A 25,320-nucleotide genomic window follows, 5' to 3' on the forward strand; every position below is an offset into this window, starting at 1 on the left:
GTTAATGCCATTTGGTGCAAGTGACATGAGCTAAATTATTTTCTCCAGTGGATTAATGACAGCGAAAAACATTAAGAAAAAGAGGCCTTGCTACCAATTCAGTGGCACATATGCTGCTTCCTGATCCTGGTTTCCTTTATTAATGCTTTCACAGCGAAACATATCTTGCAGGCAGAGTGTCTTTTTACTTAATCTTTCTTCTTGTCTCTCTTCCCCCTAGACGAGTGAGAAGAATCGTCCAGAGCCAGGGACGTAGCTTGGTCAGTAAGATTTGGGGGGCTAGGATGAGCATCAGATTCCCCAACCATCAGGCTAACATATAATGTTAAAATACATTATATGACAAGTAGGGTGCATGAGAGGGACTGAAGAGGCTGTGGAAAGAGAGAGAAATACGGTTTGATAGAAGTACTAAACGAGAAAAACACTATGGGGCAGATTTACAAGCCCCTTGCGCCTCTTTTACGCCGCCGTTGCGTCACTTTTGTGACGCAGCGGCGGCGCAAAAGATGCGCCATGCTGCGGGGTATTTACAACGTAACGCATCTGGGAGACTCGTCACGTTGTAAAGCAATGCACCAGAAGTAGGCATTCCTGCGCTGGGGGGGGGAGGGGGAGGGGGCGTTCAGGCGCAGGGACGCCTCTTAAAAGTGGCTGACTGAAATCTACAAGATTTGACTCAGTCACTTTTGAGCCTATGCTGCATCAAAACCACAGCATTGTGAAGATAGGGCCCCCCAGAGCATTGCTGGAGCTGTGTCGCGCTTGTGACGCAACTCCAGCAATGCGCCGCCTTTACGGCACAGATGCGTCACGCATCTGTGCCGTTTTTGCCCTATGGTGCACCGCATTGCAAATGTGGCGCATCCATGGTGGCAGAGCCGTGGCGCACAATAACTGGCGCATCCCTGCTGATATGCAGGGATGCGCCAGTTATTGTAAATCTGCCCCTATATTTTGGAAAATAACCATTTTTTAGTGCCTTCAAAACAAATGAGAGAGAGTGTGTGTGTGATTTTGTCAGTGTGTGTATGCAAAAATCGCAGGTGAAATCCGACAGACACCTCACCATACCGACTGAAAGCACCTCTGCTCAATTATTCATCTGAAAATTCATTTTTACGTGGGTATAATACCATGCACGCTTCTTTCTGGTGACCACTGCGGTCCATGCCTACACAGTTCTATCTTCTCCTACGATCCCGCTACTATTGGTTACCTTATGCCAGATATCCGACCTCCTTCACCCCAAACAGTGCCCCTATTTAAACACACACTCTAAGCCGGGGGCACTCAAAGTACGGCCGGCGGGCCGTCAGCGGCCCGGCAATCCTGCCTTGGCGGCCCGGCAAGTCTGCCTTGGCGGCCTGTGGAACTTGAGACATCGCACCTGTGATCTTTTTCTAAACTTCAGCAAACACCGCCGGTTGCAGCAGTGGGAATCGGAGAGCCTGCTCTGTGGGGGCCCAGCGATTCCAGCCACAGTGAGAGTGGAGCTGCAGGGGCGCTAAGAGGTGAACAAAGCCTCATTAACAAACAAATGGTCTTTTAAAGACCTGTGAAGTACTGGGGTGTGGCTGTGTGAGTGCCCTGGAGGCTGTGTCAACCCAGGGTGACACACAGAGGGGAGGGGGTGTTGGGGGGAGAGGACAGCAGGGACTGAGAGCCCGGTGAGGTGGGGGGCAGAGCAGGGAGTGAGAGCCCAGTGAGGTGGGAGGGCAGCAGGGAGTCAGAGTCTGGGTGAGGTGGGAGGGCAGAGCAGGGAGTGAGAGCCCAGTGAGGTGGGAGGGCAGCAGGGAGTGAGAGTCCGGCTGAGGTGGGAGGGCAGCAGGGACTGAGAGCCCGGTGAGGTGGCGGAGTGCAAAGCAGGGACTGAGAGCCTGGTAAGGTGGGAGGGCAGAGCAGGGACGGAGAGCCTGGTGAGGGGGGAGGGCAGCTGGGAATGAGAGCCCCGTTGAGGTGGGAGGGCAGCAGGGAGTGAGAGCCCAGGTGAGGGCAGCAGGGAGGGAGAGACCGGGTGAGGGAGGTGAGAGGTGGGAGGGCAGCAGGGAGTGAGAGCCGGGTGAGGTGACAGAGGGCATCAGGGAGTGAGAGCAGGGTGAGGTAACAGAGGGCACCAGGGAGTGAGAGCCGGGTGAGGTGAGACAGATAGAGATAGAGACAGATAAAGACATATAGAGACAGAGACAGATAGAGGCAGAGACAGATAGAGACAGGGGCAGATAGAGCTAGATGGGGTCAGAGACAGGGACAGAGACAGATAGAGGTAGAGACAGATAGAGGCAGAGACAGATAGAGGCAGAGACAGGGGCAGACAGAGCTAGATAGGGTCAGAGACAGGGACAGGCAGAGACAGATAGAGGTAGAGACAGACCGCAATAGAGACAGACTGCGATAGAGACAGACAGAGCAAGAGAGACAGAGAGAGAGACAAATAGAGACGAAGATAGAGGCAGGGACAGATTTAGACAGGGACAGACAGAGACAGATAGAGGCAGAGACAGACAGAGATAGAGACAAAGAGAGATAGAGGTAGAGACAGAGACAGACGGAGAGGGAGACAGAGGGAGGGAGACGGAGACAGGGACAGACAGAGACAGATAGAGGCAGGGATAGGAACCGACAGATAGATGCAGAGTGACAGGGAGATGGAGAGGGAGACGGAGGGAGACAGAGGGATGGAAAAGGAGGGAAAGGGAGCAGAGGGTGACAGAGGGAGGGGGAGGGAAAGAGAGGGAGACAGAAGGGGAGGGGAAGGGAGATGGAGGGAGTCAGGGGGAGACAGAGGAAGACAGAGGGAGGGAGACAGAGGGAGGGAGATAGAGGGAGGGACATAGAGGGAGGGAGACAGAGGAAGGAAGGAAGCTAGAGGGAGGGAGCTAGAGGGAGGGAGGGCGATAGAGGGAGGGAGGCAGATAGAGGGAGGGAGGAAGATAGAGGGAGGGAGGAAGATAGAGGGAGGGAAGATGATAGAGGGAGGGAGGAAGATAGAGGGAGGGAGATAGAGAGTGGGAGACAGAGAGCGGGAGACAGAGAGAGGAGACAGAGGGTGACAGACAGAGGGTGACAGGCAGAGGGATGGAGACAGACAGAGGGAGGGAGACAGACAGAGGAAGAGAGACAGACAGACAGAGGGGGGAGACAGACAGAGGGAGGGAGACAGACAGAGGGAGGGAGACACACAGTCAGAGGAAGGGAGGGAGACAGATAGACGGAGGGAGGGAGACAGACAGAGGGAGGGAGGGAGACAGACAGACAGAGGGAGGGAGACCGACAGACAGACAGACAGAGGGAGGGAGACCGACAGACAGAGGGAGGGAGACAGACAGACAGAGGGAGGAAGGGAGACAGACAGACAGAGGGAGGGAGACAGACAGAGGGAGGGAGAGGGAGAAAGGGAGGGACAGGGAGGGAGAGAGGAGACAGAGGGAGGGAGGGAGACAGAGAGAGGGAGACAGAGGGAGGGAGACACAGGGAAGGAGACACAGGGAGGGAGACACAGGGAGGGAGACACAGGGTGACAGAGGGTGACAGACAGAGGGTGACACACAGAAGGTGACAGACAGACGGCGACAGGCAGACAGAGGGTGACAGGCAGACAGAGGGAGGGAGACAGACATACAGAGGGAGGGAGACAGACAGAGGGAGGGATGAATACAGACAGAGGGAGGGATGGAGACAGACAGAGGGAGGGAGATGGAGAGAGGGAAGGAAAGAGAAGGAGGGAGACAGAGAGAGGGAAGGAAAGAGAGGGAGGGAGACGGAGAGAGAAAGAGAATGAGAGGTGATACAGAGAGACAGAGGGAGACAGAGTGAGACAGAGAGAGAGGGAAGGAGGGAGCGAGAGAGAGATAGAGGGAGGGGGACAGAGAGAGGGAGGGAGACAAAGAGAGGGAGGGAGACAGAGAGAGGGAGGGATGAATACAGACAGAGGGAGGGATGGATACAGACAGATGGAGGGAGATGGAGAGAGGGAAGGAAAGAGAAGGAGGGAGAGAGAAAGAGAGAGAGAGAGAGAGAGAGAGAGAGATATGTGTGTGTATGCCGGTATGTTGGCTGAGTGGATGAAGGCGTCCGCTGCAGGGGCCTGAATTTTTCCTCTAGCACCTCCCCCACTGACCCTGCCTCCACCAGTGCGGCCCTAGGCCAAAAACCACACTGTAAAGTCGGCCACCGAGAGAAAGTTTGTGATTAGAAATGCTCTAAGCGGTCTACAGTCTGTGCGCTAACTTCTTGTACATACTGGTGGTCAACAGAGGGAGCTCTAACCATGTTTTTAAGGAATTTTGCGCAATGAATAATTCCACTTCATTTCTAGTAGCAGGTGTTTTCCACACAGTAATACCAAGAAATGCACATGCTCATTACGGGTTGTACGGAGTGGTTCTGACTGAGAAATGCGTCTCCACACAATGACATGTTTTACCCTGTGAGACAGAGGACCCGGTATTTCTGTATCAGATTAGGGACCTCCTTTTCCAGTCACAAGCCGTGGGACATATGAAATGAACAGGAAAAGGGCCAGAAATTAACACAAACATGTAGTAAACATCCCGATATTTCTGGAGGCGGTACTTTCTATTGTGGGCCGAGTATGTGGAAGCCCCAAATAACCACAACAAAGCCTTGTGTTAGTTAACTTCTCTTTATTCACCGGAGCGCCGGGAACACTTCTGCCTCTTCCCGCAGTAGGCGCCAACTAACTAAAATGGCCGCCTACCGCTTCCGGTCCCGCCCTTCCGATTCCTGCCTATGTGACGCTAGTCCATCATCACATATCTCCCCCCTTTTGGTTCAATGACACAACAAAATTACTAGGCCTTACTTAGAGTCCATTTCAAAGTCTTTGAATTTAGCCGGAATCTTCACTTCTCTTCCTGCTCTCGTTTTTTTTACACAGTCTTTCATTTTGCCACTCTGCACTTCCTGGTCACTCTTTCCTCTGCTCTTTCCAGCCATTCTTTCCTTCACTTCCCAGTCCAAACTTTCCTTGCTCCCGCCGTCTACTCCTTCCTCAACTCCATCTCCTACTTTCCCTTCCGTGCTGCTCTCTTCAACTTGCTTCACCCCTTCTTCTACATTGCCCTTGTTCCTTCCATCACTTTCTTCTTCTCCGTCTCCTACATCCTCAATGTCTTCCTCCATACCTACTCCCCATTTCAGGATCTTGCTACATTTCGCCATTCTGTCCTGCGACCATACTTTGCCATCACTAAGTAATGCAGAACGGTCATATGGCTCTACCACTCGCAGGGGCGGTGAGAACTTGCTCTCTCCTTTATTTCTCAAGATGGGTGACCTTACCCGGACCCAGTCGCCTTTCTCCAACTCCACTTCTTGCACATTGTGTCTCTTATTGAAGTGCTTAGTGTACACTTCTTGCGCTCTTTCCAGGTTCTTCCTGACCACCGCAGGTGACCACTTGCTCTGTACCACCATTTTCCTCCACGCCATATTGTCTTTCGTGAAGGCCTCCCTTCCTCTCAATACCTTGAAGGGACTGTACCCCGTGCTACCTGGGGTGATGCGGTAGGCCCATAGCATTTTCATTAATTCTCTCTCCCAGTCCAGTCCATCATCAATGGCCGCTTGGATTGTGCCCATAATCACTCGGTTGAAGCATTCAACTTGACCGTTGCCCGCTGGATGATAGATGGGAGTATGATTTACCGCTATCCCATTCCTGGTTGTAAACTCTTCCCACTTCAAAGACACAAACTGGGGTTCATTGTCACGCGTTATGACTTTGAGGATACCTTCCCTGAGGAAGACACTTCGTAAAAAGTCTACCACCGCTTCAGTGTCCACTTTCTCCTTTATAGCCACTTCCGGCCATTTGGAAAACCTGTCAACCATGACAATGGCGTACTTCTGCACTCCTTCCTTGTTGAGGACCGGTCCCATGATGTCGACGGACACGATTTCCCATGGATCGTCCGGTATTGGAAATTTTCCTAACGCAGGTCTCATCACGCTCTGTGACTTGTCGGCCTTTGCACACGACTCGCATGCTCTCATGTGTCTTTCAACTTGGGCATCTATGGCCGGCCACCAGTACGCCTGCCTAGCCAAAGCCTTGGTTTTTGTAATTGCCTGGTGGCCTTCATGTAGAAGCACTAACAAATGTTTAATTATGCCTTGCGGTGGGACTACTTTGTCGCCTCTCAGGAGAAATACTGAGTTGTCTGCTAAAGACAGTTCTTCTCTCACTTCCCAGAACCGTCTCAGGGTATCCTTTAAGTGCCTCTTTTCAGGCCATCCATGTGTGACATATCCCTTGATCACTTCCAGGTCTTCGTCTGCCTTGTAGGCCTCTTCCCAGTCTTTTGCGCTAATCACCTTTTCCAGGTCTTGAATAGTGGCCACCACATATCCGTCCCACCTTGGGTGTTCTTGTTCCTCTGCCGTTTCCATGGAGGCCACTCGACTTAGAAAATCAGCTACTTTGTTCTGCAGTCCCGGCATGTGTTCTACCACATACACAAAGTCCAACAAACGTAGTGTAATTTTGGCTATCCTCGGGGTGGCGTGTGCATGTCAACTGGACGTCAGCAGCTTGACCAGGGGTTTGTGGTCCGTTCTTACGAGGAATTTCGCACCCCACAGATACTGCCTGAACCTCTCCATCGCCCATACAACAGCCATTATCTCTTTCTCAATGACGCTAAACTTCCCTTCATTTGGCGCCAGGGATCTTGAGGCAAAACACACGGTGGATATTTCCCCTTTTTCTGACCGCTGCATTAGCACTGCTCCCAGTCCTCGGTCACTCGCGTCTGTTGTTAATATCGATTCTGCATCAGGGTCAAATCCTTTGAGGGGAATTGCGTTGCCCATTTCCTGTTTTAGAGTCTCGAATTCGGTCTGCTCCTCCTCATTCCATTGGAATCCATTCTTCTCCTTCAGCAGCTGCCGTAAGTGATGAGTTTTCGTGTCAAAGTGGGGAATGAACTTGCTGTAAAATTCAGCCATTCCCAAGAATGACCGTACATCCTCCTTCTTGCTCGGGGCAGGAGCATTCAAAATGGCTTGCATATTTGATCTTTTAGGTTCAATCCCGTTTCCGCTCACTTCGTGTCCCAAATATGTGACCGATTGCACACCGAACTTGCATTTAGACCACTCCGCCATCAGTCCGTTTTCTTGCAAGGTGCGTAGTACCATGTGCAGCTTCTCATCGTGTTTCTCTTTCGTTTCACCCATGACCAGGATATCATCCTGAAAGAACTGGATCCCTATTTCTTTCCGGAATAGTCTGTGCATAAGCTTTTGGAAAACTGCCGCCGCTGAGGCCAGGCCAAACGGCATCCGTACAAACTCATAGCAGCCAAAGGGAGTTATGAACGATGTGAGATGACTGCATGATGGTTGCAATTTGACTTGGTGATAGGCTGACGACAAGTCTATTGTGGAGAACCACCGTTTGCCTTTAGTCTTTGCCAACATCTCGCTGATGCGTGGTAATGGGAACTTGTCCACTATGATATTTTTATTGAGTTCTCTGAGGTCCACGCATAGCCTCACCCTTCCATTTGGCTTTTGTGCTACAACCAGGGGCGAAAGCCATTCTGCACTCTCAATGGCCCTAATGACTCCTTCTTTTTCCAATCTGTCTAGTTCTGCTTGCACCGCCTCTCTGCACCGGAACGGTATGTTCCTTACTTTGTGGACCACCGGTGTTGCTCCTTCCTTCAGCTTTATAAGGTGTCTGTACTTGATTCATTCTCCTATTTGGCCATTGAAGACCTTGGGGTATGACTCCTGCCAGGACCCTTCTTTGCTGTCTCCTTCCCTGTCCATCAATAAGATCTTCTCTACTCCGCCTGGATTCAGTAGTATGCCCAGTGCTCCTTGGTCCTTCCAGCTGAGCACTGGCGGCCCTTTCTCGGCAATGTATAGTTTACAATTTGCCTGGCGTCCTCTAAATTCGAACAGCAAGGGGCAATACCCTAACATTGGGATTCTTTGTCCCGTGTACGTTACAGGCCTCAAGTCCATTGGCCGTAAACTTTCTTCCCTTTGGGCCCGAAACTTTTCTTCCCAGATCTTCCTTTGTATTATGGAGATGGGTGCTCCACTATCCGCGATCATCTCCATCAACACTCCTCCTATGAAAATCGTGAGTTTAGGTTTGTCTGTATCTTTTCCATCCATTTCTAGTACTTGCACATCGATGTAAAGGATTTCTTCTGCGTCCCCTTCTTCTTCCTGGCACTCTACATCTTCCTGTTGTTCCTGGTCCACGTATTTTACCCTGGCTCCTCTGGGTTTTCGGCGGCACACCTTTTCGTAGTGCCCAAATACGCTACAGAATGAGCACCTTGCTCTGAACGCGGGGCATGCTTTATCGTTGCCTAAGTGCGACATGCTGCCACATCTATAACAACTCGGTCTGGCACCCTTGCTAGTCCTCTGTTCTGTATGGCCAGTTTGGGGTGTCCGTTTTCCGTCTAGTCCTTTTTGGTTATCCCTTGGCCTCGCTCTTTCGTTCCTTACCGTTGCAGTGATCTTGCACACGGTTTGCGTTCCTCCTACCTCTTTCCTGGCGGCTTGCGCACACCTCTTGGACATTTCCGCCTTCTTTACCATAGCCCATACTTCTTTCAGGGGGGCATCGCCGTTGACCCACAACTTTTCCTGTATGTGAGTGCTGGACATGTGCATAATGATTTGGTCTCTAATTAGGTCATCATGCAGCGTTCCAAATTTGCACGTCAAGGCTAACTTTTGCAGAGCCACCACATATTCGTCCACTGATTCTCCCCCTTTTTGCTTCCTCTGGAAGAAGGTATGTCTGTCTATTGCCACACAAACTACTGGTCTGTAGTGTGCGTCTAGGTCTGCGATGGCATGACCGAACACGTCCGTGTCCACCGCATTTCTCGTGCCCTTGACTATGGTGTCGTACACCCTGATTCCTTCAGGACCCAAGTTGTGTAACAATATTTTCTTCCTCCTCGGACTCGAAAATGGAGCCCCACCTTCTTCTTCCAGAGCTTCTAGATATTTGAGGAAATACCTCTTCCAGTCCTCCCATTGCATTTCTGGTTCCCCGCTCTTCGCCATGAACGGGACCATTTGAGTGAGGGAGGTGGACTGAGCGGCCATCTTGTTGCCTCCTCTATTGTCCGCCTGCACTTGTGCGCTCTTACCCGGTGGGCTGCCCGGTGGCTGATGTTGGTCAGCGTCCTCATCACTGTGCTCACTGCTTGCTGCTCCGTTCTCCGACTCGCTCCCGCCAGGTGTTGGCGTTTGTTGTACTCTCTAGTTGTCCGTGGTTCCTTCCGTTGACCCTTACCCTCGTGGTTGCCTCGCCGCCAGCATGCCGGGTAGGGCTTCCGGCCAGAGGTGAGGTTATCTGCGACGCTGTGGACCTTCACCGGACAGCGTCCTGTAGCCGGTGGGGAGTGGTTGTTTGGGCCCTCCGTGTATCTTATGCTCTTTGTTCCTGTGGCATACCTCTGCCCCTGTTGCACTGGTCTGTGATAAGGTTGAAGGCTGTTTGGTGTCCACTGCCAAGCTCCGGTGTTCGTTCCGAGTGTGTGGTGTAGCTTTTCTTGTCGTTGGCTCCGGTGGCTGGGGCAGGGTCTAAATCCCACTCCTCGTCACCATTGTCGAAGCCCCAAATAACCACAACAAAGCCTTGTGTTAGTTAACTTCTCTTTATTCACCCGAGCGCCGGGAACACTTCTGCCTCTTCCTGCAGTCGGCGCCAACTAACTAAAATGGCCGCCTACCGCTTCTGGTCCCGCCCTTCTGGTTCCTGCCTACGTGACGCTAGTCCATCACCACAGAGTACAGTTCACTTCATTGATCCATGCATAGTCGCAGCTTCTACGAGGCTAGTAGTTCATCTGCTGCTTTTTGGTTCCTCCAGCTCCACTCAGACATCCAGACAGAGACTGCAGCCAAGCACATGGGGGCAGATTTACAAGCCCCGTTTACGCCGCCTTGCGTGACGCAACAGCGGCATAAACGTGGCACATCCCTGCGAGGCATTTACAACGTGACGCATCTAGGGAGATGCGTCACGTTGTAAAGCCCTGGGCCACATGTGGGCGTTCCGGCGCAGGGTGGGCGTTCCGGGGCAGGTGCACCTCGCAAAAGTGGCTGAGTGAAATCTACAAGATTTCACTGAGTCACTTTTAGGCCAATATTGCGTCAAAACCCTGCACCTGCTTGAAGCAGGCGTAAGGCTTGACGCAGCATTGGACAGATAGGGCACCCCGGAGCCTTGCTGGAGATGCGTCGCGCTTGCGACGCAACTCCAGCAATGTGCCGCCTTTACGGCACAGATGCGTCACGCATCTGTGCCGTTTTTGCCCCATGGTGCGCCGCATTGTAAATGCAGCGCACCATGGGTGGCGGAGCAGCAGCGCACAATAACTGGCGCATCCCAGGGGATGCGCCAGTTATTGTAAATCTGCCCCTTCGTGCCGTAACGTTGCTTACTCCTTCCACACCAGCAAGGCCCATCTGCTGCGTCCTTGCCGCTTTCAGTTACTGCTGGTGCCCTGGGTGGTCCAACACTCGCCTGCCAGCAGCCAGAAAATCCACTAGCAGGAACAGGAGAGGTCATTTCTGAGTTGCCCTTTCCTGTAGGAACTCTTCCTCACTCACCGCAAACGCCCAGCAAATTTAACCCCAGAATTATGATTTACTTCCATGTGGACAGGTTAGCTTTCTCATTCTATGAGACTCCTGAGGTAGGAAATCTCTCTATTTTCTAAGCAACAAGTTGACTCTGCAGTGGGTCTCTCAGGCAGCTCGCTTCCTCCTGAAAAGCCTCCGAAAAGAATTGTCTCACTTAATCCAAAGAGCTGAATGAAGACTGAGGGGCATAGGTACAAGTCACTATCACCACGCGAATGTCACTTTTTGTGACTTTCCCCTGGCGATAGGGGCCTTGCCTTATATACAAGGCAGTGTTAAGCCACTTAACGTGGCTTAACGCTGCCTTGTACGTAAGGTCCCTTTTCACGCTATGTTTAGCATGAAAGGAAGGTGCTTGCAGTGGGTGTTGTGGCGGGCGTTCCACCACCACACCCATCGTATTTGACGCTGCCCCCTATGTACAAGGGTGGCGTATATAGGAGGCAGCGCCAAAATTAAGACCAGGAAAACCTTGGTTTTAAGGTGGCGAAACGAGGAGAAATGCATTATTATTCCTTGATTTAGCTTTTTCCATGTGTGCTGCCTTGTGCCGCACACATGGAAAAAAGCAAATTACCATGGTTTGTTTATGTACGGGAAGGTGTCCCTTACTGTACATAAACAAACCTTTTTAAAAAATGCCATTTTGTAACTTACATGTATGCTGCATGAAGTAGCACACATGAAAGTTACAAAATGGCATTTTAGGATTGTTTATGTGCAGGAAGGGACACCTTCCTACACATAACCAATCCTCCCCTGCACACAGACACCCTTGCACTCTGGTGCAAGGGTGCCTGCATTGGCGCTAAGGTGGGAAACTTAGTGCTATCGCAGGGGGAAACGCAAGGCTGCACCACATTCTTGTAAATATGGTGTAGCCTTGAGTTTCCAAACTGGCGGAGCGTGTCGTTAAGCAGAGGAGGCTAACGACACGCTCTGCCACTTCGTCGTACATGTGCCCCTGAGTAAAAAATAGACGATTTTTATGGGATTTATTTAAACTGCTCATACTGTGCAGCCTTGCCCTATGTCCAGTGGATAAGTTACTACCTTAACTGATAAGTTTACCATCCTTTTACGTTTTTAATCGCACCTCGTTACCCAGTATTGAATACCCTAGATAATTATCTGGCCCAAAGCTCCAGCCTGTTAGAAGTTCTTGAATGGAAGGGGCATGACTTCCCTTGGAGAGGTTCTTAAAAAAAGTCAAGCAATTGCTCTGTCAGTCTTCGGTTCCTCGAAGAGTATTTAAAGTGAAAATAAAAATGCCAAAATACTTTTTTAAGAAAAATGTAGGTGACTGTGATCATAGTGAGTAGTAGAAAAATAAAGAACTTGCCTTTTTTTAAACTTGTAGGCCCAGTTTTAGTAAGGCTTTGTGCCATTGCAGCATCACAAAAAATGAAACAAACCAAAGATTTGGTATATACTTTACAGTGCAAAAGGTATTTTGTGCTAGAAAGGTATGTTTTCACAGCGCAAAAATAGAATTGCGGTACTTTACGTTTTTTGCGACAAGGATCTTTACCGGGGTGCATCGCTGCTAACACCCATAGGTTTTGTCGCAAAGCCCAATCTACTAAAATAGCAAGATTAGTCTTTATTTTGAAAAATAAATACCTCTTCAAGCAGACGTTAATAGGGGCCAATATTTAATTCGTCAAAAACAATCCACACATTCCATCTGTGCTGAACTGCTTAGCACACCTCCAATTTGTGAAATCTTTCAGTGTATGCCTAGGCATAGAAGTTTGTACTGGAAGGATATGCTCCCTTGCAACAGGTCCACATATACCTGAGAGGCACAGTGTCTATCAGGAAAAGTGTGGATATTTTGGACTTTAAGACCTTTGTCATGTGCGTGACGTTGTTGTCAATGTAAATGGAAGCAACTGTGATTTGTTTAATAATACTTCGACATTTTCCAGGGATTCTGGGTAATAGGAAGAGACTAATTTGCAGAAAATCAGATAAGATGTATTTCATCATCACGTCGTCTCACTGAACTCTATACTCCAAAATTGTGTGTTTTTTTCTGACCTGTCACATTCATTGAAACCATTGAAGCAGGGGATGTAGCAGATCTTTCATTCCTCTAATTCTTATTGCTTCTTTCTCTAGTCATTTGTTGTATCTAGTTATTTCTGCTCTAACAATGTTCATTTCTAAGAATCATTTGTCCTCATTATTATTGCGTTTGCTTGCTATTATTTATCTCATTAGTGCCCACAATTACAGTATTAGTGGAATTTTAATTTGGGATGCGCCTGGGGGCACTTTTATTATTTAGTATCCATCTCAACTATAGCTTCCGTTTTTCTTTTTTTACAGATTTTTACAGAAAAACATTTTAAAAGCTGGAAAATACTGAAAACGGTGCTTCTTGAGATAAGCTTTCCATGCTGTCTTTCATCAATTTCAGGCAATGGCTGAACAGATAGACAACATGGAGAGTTAAAAAACAGGATGAGATTTCCTTAAATACATGCATATATCAGCATATATTTGTAGTATTAACGCTAATATGTACCTGTGAGTTTAGTGCCTTGTTATAAGTGGCTGCTTAATTTGCTAAAATGTGACAGGCATCCATGTATGAATGCACGTCCAAGAGATAAATATACATGGAAACATACCATTTTAAGGCTCCTATTATACTCAAAACACAAAATAAATATGGATAAATACCAGTAAGATTACCAAAAAATATAGATGAATACATACGGAAATGATAAAAAATAAATATCATAAAGCCAGAAACCCCAATCTTAATTTATTAAAACATTGTTTTTTATTTACTACCATGATCATATGGCTTCCAAACGTGTACTCTGATATCTGGCTTGTCTGGCTAATATCTGTTCTTCATTTTTCTACATATGTTGTCACTGGTTTTCCTGTGTCCTAATCATTACGCTTTGTTTCCTGTACACTGGGTTGCAAGGTCTCTAGTGCATTGACAAGTAGAAGGCTTCAGGGCATTTTATTTGATATTATTGAGAAAGGGCTGACTTTTATTATTTGTGGATCATATACAAACACAAAGGGGGCTGGACAGTGTTGTATAGATGAAATATCTTTACATGAAGCCCAGAAGGTGATATAGGAACTTACAAAGTATATCAAATTACCCTACTCTTTTATTCACTATATCACAACCATGACCTCACAAGTCATCTTCCTCTCAGCAGGACAATAAGAACCATGAGATTCACTTTACAATCTTGGACCAAAACCATGAACAAAAACCTCCACAACATTAACAACCAATATTGCTTTTCAGTTGGAAGCATTGCTCCTGAAAGTACATTCAAGGGGGAAATTCAAACTAGGTAACATTCCATACACAAAAAAAGCAGTGATCCATCAGAATGAGACAGAAGGTTAGGGAGAGACTTGCAGAAACTACCTATCCCTATTAATTCTCAATAAAGCCATAAGCTAATCTATAAGTAATGCTCTTAAATATCAACAAGAGATGCTAAAAACAAAACATGATCAATAGGAGAATCTTCATCTAGACCTTGCCCTGGGGGAAATAGAACTTTCAAGCTTCTGAGCACACAAAAGTGAAACCTGTCGGGACATCCTGTACTTCACTGCATCCTAGTTTCTCTCACAAGGTTCCAACAACTGATGATTTACATAATGCCCACTGATATCCAACCGGTTAATACACATCCGCTCCTCTTCTTCAAACGGATGACATTAGAAGCAACCACATGTGTCGCTGCTACCACCAAGAGCTTGGCACATGTCAAGACCCGTAACTACTGTTGTGGTTGTAAAATTCACCTCATTTGCTCATGTCCCCTCGTCGCCCTAACCGATGAGATTCCTAAGGTGGGATTAGTGACTGCTGCTCCAAACCTAGAAGCCCATTAACACTCCTTTCTGAAGAAGATTGGCCTTGATTTCAGTGGCTGGCACAATTGTATGCTAATCTTGATTGTACAGTGAATGATGCCCTCAACCATAACAGGTTACTCCCTCTTACCAGTTCAGACACCAGAAGAAAAGCTTGGCTTTCTACTCTGCCCACCTGATGTGCGATTTAAACAAGTAATGGATTGTCATTCCCTGTGGGGACTTTGGTACCCCAGAAGAATAAGCGATGACTGATATGGCTGCAGTTTAGTAAGAATCCTTTACAGAGACCATAGAAAACGCCAGCTGTCAGTTGAATTTTTTCTTATTTGTCCAAATCAGCTTTCTGGCTTTTATTTATGGAGCTAAACTGGTGTGAACGATTTTATGGATTACTAAACTATGCATGTAGGATGCATTGTAAATTATATGATTTACTATGGTGTATTTATTTGCTTCTTTCAACCGATTTATAGTTTTAATTCACTAATAAACTATATATTGAACTGGGGTGAATTATATCACAAATTATTCATCCTAACCATGTGTGTATTTTCTGAAACAGGTTAGCACTGACAAAGCTTGATATTCTGGATGTTCTCGATGAGATCAAAATTGGTGTGGCATACAAGCTAAATGGAAAGAGAATTCCACATTTCCCTGGTATGTTGCTCAGTTTTACTAGAATTCTGAATAATTATTTGCAAAATTGGGTTTTATTTTCATAAATAAAATTGGTAAAGATATGTAAAACTGAAAATGTATATGTGAAAAATATTTGTTTTGTTGATATCTGCTTCTGTGAATATTTTTTTTATTCAAATACAAAGTTTTCGAAATTTCATGTGACAGTTCATGTTAGAAAATATTTAGCTACTATTCTGTGTGTTAATGTATGCATTTATTGTGGCCTAAGCTAACAAGCAGACAACCGAGAACAATCTTATAGAAAACAAGAGAGACTCTTTTACATGTGTCTTGTATCCTGTGACTGAAAACCTGTAGACAAAAAAAGGTAGGAGTGGTGCAGCGAGTGACTTATGACTTCCTGTGATCACCATGTTATTTAGCAAGGCTCTGACTGCCAGGACTCCTAAGTGCTCCACCAGACTGGAGATACACATGCATTCCATTCCTGACGCATGAGGTATTAGCAGTGGCGTCACTAGGGTTGGTGTCACCCGGTGCGGGTAACTCATGGTGTCACCCCCTCACGCTTACCGAATGGACCTCCTCCGCTCCGAGTCTGCCAGTGGGCACAGTTGGCAAATAACGGGACCATACAGAATCCTTAGTAACGTTTGTAAATTTAATTTGTCACACCCCTATTTGAGGGGATAGCGAAGTCTATAATCATTGCTCCTGAGGAGGGGGCGGCCCTGCTAGCCCCGAGGAGACGGCTCCCCCCCTCATTTCATGGCGAACCTGGCGGTTTAACCAGGTTTTACTGGTGGATGCGTTTCTGCTAGACAGCCCTTCACCATGGTGGCGTCGTGTGAGAATGGCACCGTAGTTGAGCCTCCCACCCAGGCTTGGACATCGGGGGGAGCTGCTCCTACAAGCTATTCCAAATAAAGGTCTCAGTTCAATAGCACATAAATGCCCGATAAAGGACAGCCAAATATCGCCCCTGCCCCCCTTCCTGTACTGTGATGGGAGTGACAGAAGTAAATGGTCTGAAAAATGATAGCGCCACAGATTCACCCCTTGTGTCGTCTTCACATTTCAATTTACAGATTGCTGCCAGTGGCAGGTCCCATGATAGTGAATCTTACAGCACGTTTTTCATTACATATTAAAATTATATCAACTTTCAAAGCACAGCAAATAGTAGATGGTGACTTTAAAGAACATCCGGTTACCCGCCCAGTCATATGTACCCATAGACATTCTTTCAGAGAGCACCGAAAATAGACGCAAGGAGTGAATCAGAGAGAACAAAGTAAAAGTGAGACCAGCCCCTACATGGTGTGTAGCGAGCAAGCGCAGTGAGCAACCACTACTAGGGGGAGTTTGGGGGGTTACACTTCTCCCCTCCCAAGAAAATTTGGGAGACAGAAAGGTCAAAAACAAAGCTTTTTTCAACACATATTAGATTGATAATTGATTTAAGGTTATAATGAGTTATTGACAGTAAAATGTATTCAGAAAGTGGCCGTGGGATATGCTTCTAATAGCAGAATGTCCCCAAATACGATAAAATGTGGAAGTACAAGCCATTTCTCTTTGAGCCATGGAGTTTCTGTCATCATTCAGCACTTCTCCTGTTTCCACAACAGCAGTTAAAACATGAATGGCTAAATATCCTAGTTTGCAAAAGTTTTCTAAATAATAATGGCTCAGCCATATTTGCCTCATAATGCAAGATGATGTGACCATTTCAACTAATAAATTGTTTGTAGCTCAAACGTATCAAATGTTAAGAAAAAATGTGACTTGTGTTATTATTATTATTATTATTATTTATGGGCTTGTAACGCGCCGGCATCACACCCGAAGGTGTATCTCCGCGCGGTGCTGTGAAGAACAGGACGGACAGCGCTCCAACTAGAATAGAGTTGTCTTTAGGAGTTTCCTAAAAGCTAGATGGCTCGGGCACTCTCTAAGGGAAAGGGGGAGATTGTTCCATAGGCGCGGGCCCATAATGGAAAGGGCACGACCTCCCTGTCTGGTCTTGTAATGTCTAGGAACCTGGAGTAATAGTTGGTTGCTGGACCTGAGATTGCGGCAGGGGCGGTGGTATACAAATTTCTCGGCCAAATAGTGAGGACCGAGGTTGTAGAGACTCTTGTGTACCACACAGCAAATCTTGAATTCCACCCGTTTCCGGATGGGAAGCCAGTGGAGGGCCTTGAGAAGGGGCAAAGATGGAGTTCTAGGGGGGGCATTGGTCACCAGGCGGGCCGCGGTGTTCTGAACCACCTGAAGTTTATTAAGCACTCCTTCGTTAGCTCCCAAGAGAAGGCCATTACAGTAGTCCAGGCGGCTCAGAACGAGGGCCTGCTGCGGAGTAGATGACATAGCTCAATGTTCTATGTTAGGATTTTAACTTATAAACTGCAAGTAACAAAAGGAACGCTCTGACAAAAACAGTAGCCCACCACCCACTGGCCTATTTACATGATTATGTGTACTTTGTGATCTGCATGGCACATGTTCTTTGCAGCAGGTACATTAACCCTCTGAGCTACCTTTCCATGAGTCAAATCTTCCATTAGACAAAATTCTGATCTCTCTCTAGGAAGAACATTAATCACCAGTCATCATGACATTTTTGTTGTTACCGGAAATTGCTGGAGTGCAGGGAGGAGGCACTGGTTATTAAGGCTGGCTGAACTTGGTTCCCCAGTTTCAAATTCAGCAGCTCCTCTGCCCATAGTGCCACATCCTCTCCCCCACTGAACACCATACTGCAGTGCCCCACTGAGAAAAACTCAGACTGCCTTCAACTACAACCCAATTGTTGCCGCTGCGCGACAAACACCTGGATACGACTCAATTACGCACTAGGCAAGAAGAGCAACATGTGGCCTACAAAACAAAAGTGACAGCATCCTGGAAAAAGCAAACAATCAAAGGGAATGCAAAATGTTGCAAACCATGTGAAATGTAAGCAAGAACAACATGGCTACCTTAACGCTTTTACACTCAGTGTTCAGAAATTAGTGCTTTTGCCTGAAAAGTTAAGGACATGACTCGGGCCCTGAATGGCCCATTTCAATGGCCATTGCTTATATCCTTACAAAACGTAAGCAGTATCTATGGTAAAAAAGACATCTGTAGATGCAGTGCAGCAGTACAAATTTTGTTTTTGAATCCTCACTTTGCAGTACCTCCAAGATTGGTGCACTAGTTCCAAGCCCAGGGAAAACAATGCCAAGACAACAAAAATAGCGCTTAACTGGCAAACTCTGTAAGAGTGGCGCTAAATGTATTTGGGTGTGAATAAAATCTATCTAGCCAGTTTGCTACCACTAGTCTGTCTTACTTTATTTAGTTATTTCTTTTTCATATTTTTTAACTTTTATTCCTGTTGCTGCACTAGTGCACTTTGAAATTAAATGTCAGAAAAATACATTGATTTGCAGCAAGAACTACAACCCATTACAGGCAGTGGGCAAAGAGAAAGTAAAATAGCAGCTCCTAACAGCGTGGAGAACTCAAAGGCAAATCAGCAGGGCATCCCTTTGGCACTCATGATGAACCCCGGCCTGCAAGGCCGTAAAAACTATCATCTGCGTCACTCACAAAGTAAAAAGAAAAAAGAAGAGCATCCTGTGACTGTGTTATTATAGGTGCCCCCCTCCCCCCCCCCCCCACGTGCCGGTCCGGACAGAGAAACTCACTGACTCACCTGTCCTGCTGTTCGACGGGGGAGGGGTGAGTGGGGGGGGGGATCTACATCGGTCACGGTGGACCGGGAATAAAATTAAATTATGGCGGACCCCAACCCAACTGGCGGTCAAGTCAAGACGTGCCGCCTCTGATCCTCCTGCTGCAGTGCAGGCCAGTCACGCGCATTTAGGGCCCAATGCTGCGCATGCGGATTAAGAATCAGGGATGAATGGCATGACATCATCCGCAATCCGCCTGTAAGCGGGCGGCGGGCCTTAAGAGGCGCGCTGACACGGCGGAGGAGGTGGAGACAGTGCGCACTGCGCACAGGCACCTCCTTCAGTCTTCCTGAGCAGGATAGTAAGGTTGCAAGTTGCTGCAAGACAGAACTGACTGAACTTGCACGTACGGTTGCAACGACGTTTACTATTTTCAATGCAATCAAGTCTGCACACTGTTTACAGCACACACTGCTGCTAACCGCCTTGGTGTCACCCCAGTGGGATGGTGACACCCGGTGCGGTCCGCACCCCCCGCACCCCACTAGTGACGCCGCTGGGTATTAGTAGGTTATGAAAATTGTGTTACAGCAATGCTTCATAAAACGCTATTTGTGTCATCTGATCTTGCCTGACCTTGGATGCTGTTTGGGATTATCCAAGGCCTGTGTTACTGCTTGACATATATGTAATGACACCCTAATGTAATTCAGATTTTTAAAAGTAAGTATAACTTCTAAATGTGCTTTTATGCAATATCTGTGTATCTGTCTTTGCACTCAAACAATTTCAATAGTTTTCTAAAGAATTTTCAACGACCCATCACCAAGGTTTAAAGGTTGTGTGATATAATTTCTCGTGAATTAATTGGTGATCAAATGTAGCGTTATTCAGTCAGCAGAAGGGCTTGCTGCTGAGATGAACTTTCAACTTGAAAATCCCATTTTGATTTCTGCCACAGGTCAGCCTTGCATCCTTCAACACTGATAAAAAACAGTTCCAGTACTGTGGTTAATAGTAACATTTTCCATGCAAACAACTAAGAAATAACAAAACTGGGTTAGTCCTGTGCAAGGGTCCTAGAGCCTAAGTCCTTTGTCATTGTTACCTTCAGTGTTAGTGCCCAATGGTTGTGATTAAAAGGCATATTTACAAGCCCTCAGTGCCGCCGGAGCGTCACTTTTTCTGACGCTCCAGTGGCACATCAACACTTTCTATTTTTATGTGGTGCCGCTAAGCCACATTGCGTGGCTTAATACCACTTTGTAAATATGCCCCTTTCTGCTGCAGTCCTCTACGGCAAAGGGGCATGGAGTGGGTGTTGCTGTGGGCGTTCCACCACAACACCCATTGCTTTTTGCTTTTGCCCCAGATTTACTAGGCTGGGGCAGTGCCAAAAGCTGATGCCATGGAATACCAGGCGTTAGAGTAGCACAACGAGGATAAATTAGTACATTCTCTTCAAATTTTTGCTCTTTCCATGTGTGCTGCAAAAAGCACACTTCGAAGGTGATTATTGCCATTTTTGATTGTTTATGTGCAGGAAGGTGTCTCTTCCTGCACATAAACAATTGTCCCTGCAGTGCAGGCACCCTTGCAACATGGCGGCAGGTGGTCTGCGCTGGCTCTAGGCAGCTTTTTTTGCACCAGCACTAGGGGAAACACAGGAGTGCACCATATTCTTGTAAATACGGTTTTGAAAATGTCAGAGCACAGCGCTGCCAAATATGGCACAGTTCCCCCGCTCTGACCTTTTCTTGTGAATATGCCCCTAAATGTTTACACTCCAATGAACATTTCCCTGCATCACTATATGTACTTTAGTGCCTAAGTTCATGTGCCACTGATCGTGTCCCAGTGGCATTTGTCTAGTCTGTTCTCATGCCTGAGTCCTTGTAGCCCTATGTCTGAGTTCATGCATCATTTGTCTCTAAGTGTGAGTCTCAATGTCAGTGTTGTAATACCAATGCTCCAATGCTACTGTCCCATTGTCAGTTTCATTGTTAGTGTCAGTGTTTGAGTTCTAACCCTGTTGTCAGAGTCCATACCAGCATTGGTATACTCATATCTACATACAAAGTTCTGTATCGGTTCCATAACAAAGAGAAGAGTACCAAAATATCAGCACACAAAAATATAGGCAAAAAATATTGTTAGCATAAATATTATCTTATGAGTAATGGCTCATGCCCTGCATTCACATTTTGAAATAAATATCAATTTAAACTCGGCACAGCTGCATATATGCTATGTATAACTTCACAAAGTTTATCTCTTCAACTCTGAATAGTAGATAATTCTGTGTATGTGTATATATAAATAGTGAAGAACTGCAATTTCGTAAATCCGGTTTTCCCGTATGCAAACAGTGTTTCTGTTTAGCTCAAACTGCTAAATAATTAGTCTTCATGCAATATCGGCAATTTTTTTATATTGATTTAGTAATCCTCAATTTGGGTGGCTGAGAACCGTCTTAATAAATTGGGTGTCTACCCCGAGTTTGTACAACTGAGAACCCACTTCAGGGCTGTGTGCCCCATAAACAAAAATTATGTGCATTACCTGGTGTAAGATTAGACTACATGGACAGCTGTGAAAAGGAACATGTGGCTGAAATATGGATCAGTTGACATATGGTCTACAGCAGGTCGGAAAGGTGTGAACATAGTGCGGTAATGCACCCACCATTGGAAATCTCACTTTAGATCCCCCTTCAGGTGCCAGGCACAAGAATTTGCCAGGTGCAGTCTGGCATTTGCAGATAATGCATTTCAGTCACTGCTGCTACATAGCAGTGTGTATGCACCCACTGACCTTTCTTTAGAAGGTTGCTCTCAGACCCAGTAGCGGCCCTTCTGCTAAGGAACTTCACCCACCGCACCCCCCCAAAAAAAACGTCAGGAAAGGATAAATAAAACAACACTCTTTTTTTTATCCTGTCCTGCCGAGTCTTGGTGCAGGGCCTGGCAGTGACAGGCACTGAGGGGAGTGGTAGTGCACGCTCATCACAACGCATGATGGTTTTGGACTACCGTCTCAGGACAGCCAAACCATCATGCACAGTGAAAGCTCTCTTCAACCCAGCATCGTAGCTGGTTTGGACATAGCAGGCACAGACTCACAGTCCGGCCTGGAACGCCATTTGAGGGCACTCAGTCCAATTTTGAAGCTGCTCTTATGCAAGAGAGCAGCTTAAGGATTGCCCGCAGGGAATTCTGGGACCCTGTGCCTTTATGAATAGGTGAAGAGGAGCAGAAGAGCATGACGGGCATGGCTGCAGGTCCATATGTTTTATTTTTAATGCTTCTATCCCCTGTGACCTCTAGTACCCCATTCCCCGCCCCCCCCCCCCCCACTCCTCCAGCGGACCAGCCGCCCCTGCTCAGACCCCTGATTTTGATTTGTGACATACCAAACCTCCTTTGCCCTTGTGTAAGAGTTGCCGTTAAGAACAGTGATATAGAGAAAGGGATTCCGTTATTTGCATTCATATTTAGGAATATAAGGGTGTTCCACACATGAAGCCATTCTGCTTTTACCCTCCTTGAATTCTGGTTTTGTTGATTCATTTTGCAAGGGTGACTCTTTGAAAGATGTGATAATATATTTATTTACAGTATGTTCAGGGCTGATTTTCCAGGAGCTCTGACAGCATGGCTGTGAATGATGTATTCCCATCCCCCTCCCATTTGATGATGCAGATGGTCATGGCTTCCCCGGTGTGCAACGCCTCTTCTTAAGGGGCCTCAAGGGTGGTCATAGATATTGTAACTGTAACTGTGATTGTATTTATTTAGCGCTTACTACCCCTGGTGAGGCGTTGACGTGCTTTTTGGCGAGTAGCATGCTACTCCGTAACCCAAAATGGATTAGTGATGGATTAGTATAGATAAATATAAGTTGCTAATTGGAACTGTGAACTTGTGAGTCTGTTAGTTGGATTTAATTGGATAAAAGAGGAATAGAGGAGGGGAGAGTCTAGAAAGTGTTATTTGGGAGACCATAGTAGTGAAATGAGGTTTGGGATGAGTCAAAGGAGGGATAGAGGAAGGAGGAGTCTACAAAGGGTTATTAGGGAGATAATAGTGGTAGAATGAGGTTTAGGATTAGTAAAAGGAGGAATAGAGGAGGGAAGAGTCCAAAGCGTGTTAATTTGGGAGATCATAGTAATAGAAGGAGGTATGGGATGAGTCAAAGAAGGGAGAAAGGAGAGAAGAGTCTTGAAAGGGTTATCAAGGAGAAAATAGTAGTACAATAATGTTCTGGGTGAGTCAGAGTAGAGGTAGAGGATATATTGAGAGAGGAATTGAATGAGATATAGAGTAGTGCATTGAAGAGAGTTGAAGGCCTTATTTTATTTCTATAGTAGGAGTAAAGTAATAAATATATAGAAACATAATTACTTAGAAAGGTATACATGTATCCTGAAAATAATAAAGATATTTAAAGTTGTATTATAGGAAGTACCATATGTGCATGTATGGATACATAGTTAGAAACTCAGACTTTCAAGTGTTGCACATAAAGTTAATTTAGTTGTGTATTTGTATTAATATTTTATTTTGGGACTTTTAGTGCTTTTTTTGTTTATTTATTTACATGTATGTATTTCAATTTTCACAATATTTCAGAAGTGAAGCACTTATAGATAGAATTGTCCTGATTATATTTACAATTGTGATAGATAAAATAAAATAATACAGAGACTCATATACATTCTAATCAAATAACTATATAACTTGCCAGACTATTGTGATGGATACAATAAATAAAACAGAGAGATATATATATATACTCACACACATAGTATTTGTGCTAATATATATATATATATATATATATATATATATATATATATATATATATATATATATATATATATATATATCGACAAACACTTGCTTTTGTAAAAGAAAGTAGACGGCACTCCAAGCGTTAAGATACTGGAAACGATTTATTGGCAGACCCCCCTGCCCCCAAGATGACAAACGCGTTTCGCCGTAAAGGCTTCCTCAGTGTCAAAGTGCATAACAAAAGAACGCCATTTTATCTCCACCCCTTTATCAACATCAAGAGAGGACTAAAGTGCCATGTAAGTTATTTGGCAGACATCTTGCAATGTACATTTGTTTACATATGCATTCTCAAGTTCTTTACAAACTTGTCAAGGAGTATGGCATTCGTAAAAGTGCTCGTGCAATTAAAAACAATGGGGCACACCCAATAGAATTCATTATATATTACATTGCTTATTAAAACATTTGGTAATTATCAGGGACAAGTCAAACAAAAAATACAAATTTCTCGGCAAAATAGTGAGGACCGAGGTTGTAGAGACTCTTGTGTACCACACAGCAAATCTTGAATTCCACCCGTTTCCGGATGGGAAGCCAGTGGAGGGCCTTGAGAAGGGGCAAAGATGGAGTTCTAGGGGGGGCATTGGTCACCAGGCGGGCCGCGGTGTTCTGAACCACCTGAAGTTTATTAAGCACTCCTTCGTTAGCTCCCAAGAGAAGGCCATTACAGTAGTCCAGGCGGCTCAGAACGAGGGCCTGCTGCGGAGTAGATGACATAGCTCAATGTTCTATGTTAGGATTTTAACTTATAAACTGCAAGTAACAAAAGGAACGCTCTGACAAAAACAGTAGCCCACCACCCACTGGCCTATTTACATGATTATGTGTACTTTGTGATCTGCATGGCACATGTTCTTTGCAGCAGGTACATTAACCCTCTGAGCTACCTTTCCATGAGTCAAATCTTCCATTAGACAAAATTCTGATCTCTCTCCAGGAAGAACATTAATCACCAGTCATCATGACATTTTTGTTGTTACCGGAAATTGCTGGAGTGCAGGGAGGAGGCACTGGTTATTAAGGCTGGCTGAACTTGGTTCCCCAGTTTCAAATTCAGCAGCTCCTCTGCCCATAGTGCCACATCCTCTCCCCCACTGAACACCATACTGCAGTGCCCCACTGAGAAAAACTCAGACTGCCTTCAACTACAACCCAATTGTTGCCGCTGCGCGACAAACACCTGGATACGACTCAATTACGCACTAGGCAAGAAGAGCAACATGTGGCCTACAAAACAAAAGTGACAGCATCCTGGAAAAAGCAAACAATCAAAGGGAATGCAAAATGTTGCAAACCATGTGAAATGTAAGCAAGAACAACATGGCTACCTTAACGCTTTTACACTCAGTGTTCAGAAATTAGTGCTTTTGCCTGAAAAGTTAAGGACATGACTCGGGCCCTGAATGGCCCATTTCAATGGCCATTGCTTATATCCTTACAAAACGTAAGCAGTATCTATGGTAAAAAAGACATCTGTAGATGCAGTGCAGCAGTACAAATTTTGTTTTTGAATCCTCACTTTGCAGTACCTCCAAGATTGGTGCACTAGTTCCAAGCCCAGGGAAAACAATGCCAAGACAACAAAAATAGCGCTTAACTGGCAAACT

At 46.1% G+C, this 25,320-nt stretch overlaps 1 protein-coding gene across 1 annotated transcript in view; it reads left to right on the forward strand.

Annotated features, from left to right (window-relative positions):
• Positions 1–25,320, forward strand: part of ADSS1 (adenylosuccinate synthase 1) — a 478,155-nt gene that overhangs the window by 382,990 nt on the left and 69,845 nt on the right. The window contains exon 11 of the mRNA XM_086937899.1: positions 15,089–15,186. Coding sequence (XP_086794025.1) covers positions 15,089–15,186 — 98 coding nt within the window. The remainder of the gene's footprint in view (positions 1–15,088; positions 15,187–25,320) is intronic.

This window comes from Lissotriton vulgaris, chromosome 9 (assembly GCF_964263255.1).
Source record: "Lissotriton vulgaris chromosome 9, aLisVul1.2, whole genome shotgun sequence".
NCBI lineage: Eukaryota > Metazoa > Chordata > Amphibia > Caudata > Salamandridae > Lissotriton > Lissotriton vulgaris.